At 35.5% G+C, this 7,395-nt stretch overlaps 1 protein-coding gene across 3 annotated transcripts; it reads right to left on the bottom strand.

Moving 5' to 3' along the window:
• Positions 1–286: 286 nt before the first annotated feature.
• On the bottom strand, positions 287–6,666 carry LOC149945881 (pancreatic alpha-amylase-like). 3 transcript variants are annotated; one of them, XM_090171250.1, is made up of 8 exons: positions 6,569–6,666; positions 5,768–5,948; positions 4,912–5,081; positions 3,942–4,131; positions 2,795–3,113; positions 2,022–2,400; positions 1,257–1,575; positions 287–406 (listed from the first exon to the last, which is right to left on the bottom strand). In XM_090171250.1, exons 2-8 carry the CDS (start codon positions 5,936–5,938, stop codon positions 395–397), a joined length of 1,560 nt encoding a protein of 519 aa, XP_090027376.1. In that variant the 5' UTR covers positions 5,939–5,948; positions 6,569–6,666; the 3' UTR covers positions 287–394. The 3 variants fall into 3 exon arrangements, with proteins under 3 accessions (XP_090027376.1, XP_090027377.1, XP_090027378.1); XM_090171251.1 differs by lacking the exon at positions 6,569–6,666 and adding an exon at positions 6,198–6,385 and having other exon boundaries at positions 5,768–5,959; XM_090171252.1 differs by lacking the exon at positions 6,569–6,666 and adding an exon at positions 6,207–6,385 and having other exon boundaries at positions 5,768–5,972.
• Between the last annotated feature and the right edge of the window lie 729 nt (positions 6,667–7,395).

Here is a 7,395-nt window from a genome sequence, read left to right as displayed (position 1 = left end):
TTGAGCTCTTAATTATGGCCCACACATTGTGTACGGCTTACTTAAGTGGGCAGTGCTACTATATTTGATTAGAATTAGTTCTTAAATCGAATCCTACCCAAAGTAGGATATTGATAAAATTGGTTTTAACTACTAAATGTGTCAAAAGGGACGAATTTTATCCTAATTTGGGCAAATTCTTAAGAAATTCTTAAAACAGACACTAGCATTGATCAAAATATTGTACTTCATGCATATTTAGTCTGTAACATGGCGAAATCAATATTTACTTATTATACAAGGATTTATTTTCTATCAAATGTAAAAACTTATTTTAAAAATTGTAGCAGTATAATAATACAAAACGGTTGCAATTTAAAATGAATGAAATAGAAGATATGCCTTAGATCGTCTGCTAGAGTTTTGCCTAAAAAGAAAAAAAAACATTAGGAGATTTTGATCGAAAGTAATGATCATTCAATAAATAAAATACGTTAAATCTATAACTAAGGCGTAGTTCAAAAGTTATAAAAATAAATGTTTTAGCCATTAATAGAATTCTACACATAATATGAATTATCAAATTTTTATATTTTGTGGTTCATTACATTATAGGCCACAACTGAGTAGTGGCTTATACTTTTAATGGTGACAACAACGGTTTTTGGTAAGGCAAGCCAAAAACGTGAGCCCACCTACTGTGACCCAAAAAATTTCTATTTATGCTCCCTGTAAATATCAGGGGAATATTACGGAATGTAAAAGCTATCCCCCATACTCTTTCACTATGTTAATGTTTTGGCCGACTTCGTAGGATTTGGATACCCCTTTCAAAGTACCAAGTTAAGCTTTGATCATCCTAGTCTACCAACTGGCACCGCTAATGTATACCTGATCCCTCATTGAGAAATGCCGGACTACACCATTGCTGGGTCATCTGAACATTTAAACCCGCCATGGCTCTGCCTTAATAATTCGTTTGCACTATCACCACTGTTAAATAAGTTAAATTGTTTCTTATTTAAACAAGTTGAAGCAATATACAATAAATAAAAAATAATAAGTAGTTATTTGTATTGGAAATCCCTATTTAACACTCGGGCAAATCTGAACCCCGAAGAAGTACGCTTTAACTATAAAATTTTTCGTTATTCAATTATTTTTCAAGGTAATTAAAATTTATTTAACTAGGCTATGGGCTTTGCAGAAAACCATGTAAATTATTGGCGAATTTAGTTGAACTTTAATATATAGCCCTAGGTTAATACGAAACTTACGTTAACATGAATGGCGATGATAGGGTCTTCAGCATTAGTTGGAATGTTAATCTGGGTGTGGCCATTTTCGTCAACTACAATTGTTTTGCCTGTGCACTTATTTCCTTCCTTGTTTCCCGAAATGACATCACAATAAGACCCTTTCGGAAGACCAGTCTGAAGACAAACATCCATCAGTTTCCAATCGTTGTTGATTGCGATAAATCCTCGATTCCCTCGTCCAAAAGCGATCTGGTTATCGTCATTATCCCACCAGTTCGAAAGTGCCTCAAATCCAACCACATTCCTGAATTTCGCCATGTTGTACATTTGTCTCCACCTTTCATTAAATAATAACAACACAGAATCATTAGTAAAAATTGTACGATAGTGGCTAATTTTAATGAATCTTCAAAAGTACATTAAATTGTAAATCATGGTTTAAGAAATTATGTGCAGATATCATATTATTTATAATTTGACTTTTGACCAAAGCCTCGTGTGTCCAAGCCTATCTATTAAAGAGAAGTTAATAAGTGCTATTATCATTTTTCTTTAAGAATAAGGAATACACTAGTTTGAGTCTTACCCATTATAATAATATTAATAATAGCCATTTAGCGAAGTATAATGCCTAACTTAAACTTCTGGAACTTTAATTAACCAAACAACAAAATTAGTAACGGGTTTGATTGCTCAGCCTTTAATGTAGAATTATTGCGTTAATTTTAATTGCGATATCATGATATTGACCAAATATGTACGCGAATGAATTCAAATATTGACCTATGTTCGCAAATCCACCCATTTCCACAAGTTAGGTCCGGATTTCTGATGACGGATTTTGTGTTATACTTATCATCATAAGGAGGCCCGACCCAATCATTGACGTCTTTTCCGTTTTCAATAGTGCGGTTCCAAGCGTAGCTACTCATCATACGAGTCACGGCATATGGCCAGGCCATCATGAATGCGGTGGCCATTTTGTACCTGCGCGCTTCGAAATGAGTGAGGATCGTGCCGAAGCCACCAGCCCCGTGTCCTCGCTGGTTGTCGTGATTATCAATGAAAGCCACCGCATTTTCGGAACACAACATTCCCCAGCCTTCTCCGAAATTTCTCAAGAACTTTAGTTTTTGGTTGTTGTTTTTTCGAATAACGTCACCTGTAATTGAACACAAAAGGTTGAAAATTGCGATGCCATCCAATTAGGATGATGATTTTTTGTACCATTTAAACTTAATCGATAAAGCATTTCTAAAACGAAACGTCTAAGATTACGTAACATACGTGTGTTAATTAGTTGAAATAATTATTGAGAGCTATGTGGGGTGATGTCAAATTGACGTCTCGCTTACCGATAGGTTCCCTCTATCCAGAATAATACTTAAGACTATTTTTTTAATTCCATCCTAGTCTAAATGGCTATTAGTGAAGTTTTAAATAGTCAAGAAACTAATTGACAAAACGCCGGCTAGCATGCGCTTATAGTTATGTTTAATTTAACTAACACCAATAAACTGAAACTCGTTTGTGAAACATGTTAATAAAATACTTACCAAGATTTTTACCAAATTTGAATTCAGTCACTCGGCCGAGATGAGTGTATTGATTATTAGCAATGGGTTCCCCACCCAAATCAATTACTTCCATGAAGACCAATGGTCGAGCGTTGGCTGGGAAGTACGTGGTGTTTAAGTTGTTCAACCTGCTCAGAATGATTTGCAAGTCTCCAGGCCACATGTGTTTCGCGGCATCAATGCGGAAGCCAGCCACTCCGATTGCGATGAGCTTGTTCATGTACTCTACTATCTTATTTCGCACGTATTCTTTTCCCAAATCCAGATCATTTAGTCCTGACAGCTTGCAGTTACGAACCTTAATTTATATAAATTTTTGTTTTCAAAATTTTTAATAGTTAACTAAAACAAATATTGTTAGATTAAAGAAAATGCCTTAGAAATTACCACAAAAGAAGTGGTTTAACTTTCAAGGATAGATATGGTAAGAATAAATGTCAACAGAAACGTCGAAGTGAGAAAAATTAAAAGTGAAAATTTATGCACGAATAAAACTTTTTTGAGATTTCTCCATTCGCTTTGTCGGTTAAGGGATTATACTGGATAGTCAAAGAGGCCAACTACAAACCCAGTCCACTAGGCTCGTTATTTATTGTAAAAACCCAATGTTGTATGTAAAGCGGTTTCGTTAGTGGACTTTCAGAAATTACGTAAAGCCAAAATAAATTTTAACTACAAGTAACAATTGGATAAACAAGCACCCCGAAATTCGTAAGAAACACTTAAACATCTATTAATTTAATCAGCGCCATAAGCCTTAATATTATAAAATATCTTTCAAAATTAAGCGTTTTTCGTTATATTTTTATCTTTAGAAAACTTATCACAAAATTATAGTGAACATTAATTAAAATAAATAGTAATTTAGGTTGCGGTATGAAAAATTGTTGAAAAGAGACAGAGATGCGGACTTCTGACTCAAAATGCATCTACCCTGCATAGACTATCGGGTGTATTTCTCTACAATATTCCCGATTGTTCTTATAACGAAATTCTGGTCTATTTCTTCTATTTATTTATATATTTCCTGACAAATTGCTTGATTTTATAGAATTGTCTATTTGGAAAGATTTTAACTTAATAAATGAAGCTAACATTTCAAAGCGCGATTTGGTTTAACGTTTACCTGATTAGAATCCTGATAATTTTCGATGTTACCGCTGTTGGTTCCACATTTTCCTTTAGAGTTGAAATCCAATGCACCATACGGTACACCATCGTACCTTAATTTATCTGGTTCAAAATAGCTTCCGCCAGTTCCTTGGCCTCGTCCGATATCACCGGTCATATGGTTGATTACCAAATCAGGGTATATCCTGTTAGAACCATAAACAATAATAATAATTATGAAATAATAAATAATCAACCAGGCTAATACCCAAGGCATCACCTTAGGCCTAAGTCATCAAGCGAGTTTTGAAGCCAGGTGGCCTGGTTACAATGCGTAGGAGGGTGGTGGCAGGCCATGCATGCCACGCGAGCCAACAGCTCCCTACACTTACTATTACCGTTAACCTCAACAAGTTTTTATAGAAGGGGAAACCGAAGGGCCTGGGGGAAACCCCTTAATCCAGTGGCGAGAGAACTTGCAAACTCAACGCAGAAGGAGATGTTCCGAGTTTTCACCCAGTTAATCAATGTTATTCAGAATATTAAGAGATACTAATTAAGGTAGAGATATTGCGTTATTGGATCAAAATCGACTGATGCAGTTTATGACATTTTTTTGTTAATTTAAAAATTTTGTTTGACTTATTTAAATAAGTTCGGTATCTAAGAAGTCTTGGTAACAACTTCAAAACAGCTTTGCTTCAGGGGTTGCCAACAAAGTTTTCTTTTCTTTGCGCAATCAATAGCCTATGCAAGAAGTAAATTATAAGTTGATTTTAAATTAAAATCCATCTCATAAATTTTCAAATGCAAAAATACTAAATCTGGACTGTTTCAAGGTTTAATCTTTTTTATCGCCAGGGGACTGCTCTCCTTCCCAGGCCGACGGTTTTAATCTTCTTTTCCCTTCTCTAACTTCTGAAAGGATCCCACTTCACAGTAGGTAAAAAACAAATTATTAGCACCTGACAAAATGTTAAACTTACCTAACACCAGCTTTGTTGCATCTCTCAACCATGTCTTTGAACTCGGTTTCGTTCCCGCTGCGTGTTTCTAACTTGTAGCTTACTGGTTGGTACCTCTCGAACCAGGGTCTTCTAACGTTTTTGTTCCAGAATGGCTCCCAGACGATTCCGTTTTCGTTCGGTGGCGATGTCTGTCGTTTAAAAATTTAAGAACTATAAAAGGTGCCTAAAGATAAAGTAGAGGACGCTAATGATGACGCAGCTGGACCGACTCCTTATTCGCTACAAAGATTTTTTACATATCTTATCCTCAAACGTTTGAGATATATTGGCTAGTAAAAATAGATAACTGTTTTTAAATAATGATTTATAATATCGTTAACCGTTTTTACCTCTCCGAGGGGACTTTGTACCCTAGGAGGGGTTATACAACCACCGTGTCTGTCTGACTGTCTGTGGGTCGGGGCAAAGGGTAATCACTGCGTACCTAGTTTCTTAGAATCAGGGAAAAGGTTTTTCCAAAAGCGCCCCCTTTTTGTCATTGGGTGTATTATAATTTTTTAATCGGCCGGGATTCGAACCCTAACCCTCTTGCACGACAGGTGAGCGTTCTACCGCTGAACCACGGATACAGTTACGCTTCACTGAAAATTAAAAACTCTTCCGAGGAGAGGTATATTTTGGCTTGCCAACTTGTTTAAAACTTGTTAACGTAGGTTAAGAAAATATTTGAGGTTTAGAAAAAAGTATATTAATAAATTAACTGCGTATCATTTCTGTTTACATAAAGCTTAAAAGAATTTCCTTTCTATTGCCGACTGATTTTTATTCGTCATTTTTGTATTTAAATTGAATTAAGTAACCTTTAAAGGTTTACCTGTACACCGCCGTAACCGTAGGGTCCGAGAAAGATTTCGCATTCCTTCGCAATTTCCGTCCACTTCCATTCGAAAAGGTGAACTATAGTTGATCTTCCCGAAGAGAAGTTCGGATCCTTCGAGCTCGATGATACTGATGCAATTGCCAACAGTATAAGCAGAAGCATCATCCAAACAAATCTGAAAGATAAGTTAATATTAAAGCTGTAACAACATACCTGAAGATAATCGTTATTATTTTAAAGGTATTCCTATTTGGTATTAAAAATGGTACTACGGTTTGGTCAGAATATAAACAAATTGCAAAAGCTTAATCATTTTTTATAGTAACAGAATTTCTTTAGATAATTACTGTATTAATTTCCAGACCACATATTATCGACGATACCCGAGAATATGAACATGTACGCTACGTACATGTATATTGAGTATGAAAACCTTTTAACTTGTGTCTACTGCGACTCACGCACCTCTCTGTAATTGTTCAGTCGCTTAAGTAGTTCCACTCTAGTGCGTACGGTACTTGAACAATTTAACAATAAACGTTACACAACCTTTATAATAACCGTTAGAGGAAAATTCAATTACAATAACGAATACGATTTTTGATCTATACAAAGCTATGTGTTTTTCTTTGTTGTAAAACGGTAAAGGACAATTTAGTGAAAATCCATCTATACTAACACCGTCATACCAATGGATATCAAAAAATTTTAGTACCTATTGTAGAATAATTATAAATAAGTTTTAATTTCTCAACAAGTATGATTATTTATTTTAAAATATATATATCTACTCACTTGCTTCAGCTTTAGTTTATGAGTTATTCAACTTGAAAGATCACGAGTAAATATTGTAACGTATCAAATCTACAGAAACAGTTATCGGAAATGGCCAAGAAATTATTATTTTTTTATCTCTAACCACTTCCTCAGTCTACGAATTACATTTTTTTTAAAGATTCCCAGGAATGAAAATAAAACAGAAAACACCGGTTTCCTGAAAGATAATTTAGCTGCAAGTGGTAAAAAATAAATGTGTTTTAAGAGATAATATGTTTACAGATAAAAGATATGTATGTACTTCAGTGTCTGGGAAATTTGTTCGTCACTTAAAAATAACAATGAGTAAAATGATTTATCCACTAGTTTGCTTCAACTCGCTTTTGACGGACATTTTTCTGCCCTCTCATGCCAAACAAAATTATGCCATGGCACCCCTGGATGAACCGTTATTATTATTATTATTATTGATGAAGGGGTGAAGGGCTTTGGAAATGCCCGTTCGCGCACGTCGACCAGAGGTCCATTGTGCCAAACCCGAACCTTAAGACTTATAAAGTCCAATATCCGACACAAAACGGAGAATCCTCTTGGCCGGCATATTATAGAAATCAGAAGTTTCCAGTTGATGCATACCAAGATGCTCGAATCTTTGGGCCGCGTAGTAATCGCACCTACAAAGCACATGAGAGGCGGTGTCTTCCTCAGCCTGACATGCCCTACAGATTGGATCATCACTGATTCCAATCAGGTGAAGATGTCTGTTAAGGAGACAGTGACCTGTTAGTAGGCCAATGACCAACCTGATATTAGATTTGGAAAGCGAGAGCAGCTCCTTAGCTCTC

This window comes from Leiobunum rupestre, chromosome 4, assembly GCF_980474605.1.
Source record: "Leiobunum rupestre chromosome 4, qqLeiRupe1.1.hap1, whole genome shotgun sequence".
NCBI lineage: Eukaryota > Metazoa > Arthropoda > Arachnida > Opiliones > Sclerosomatidae > Leiobunum > Leiobunum rupestre.
The sequence above is the reverse complement of the archived record's forward strand: the minus strand, read 5'-3'. Positions and strand labels throughout refer to the sequence as shown.

Bases quoted from the DNA above. Each gene is read 5' to 3' on its own strand.
- LOC149945881 (XM_090171250.1), bottom strand. From the start codon at position 5,938: ATGATGCTTCTGCTTATACTGTTGGCAATTGCATCAGTATCATCGAGC. The intron at 4,132-4,911 runs GTAAGTTTAACA...TGGTTCTAACAG, and splicing joins TGCAACAAAGCTGGTGTTAG to GATATACCCTGATTTGGTAA. The intron at 3,114-3,941 runs GTAAACGTTAAA...ATATAAATTAAG, and splicing joins ATTATCAGGATTCTAATCAG to GTTCGTAACTGCAAGCTGTC.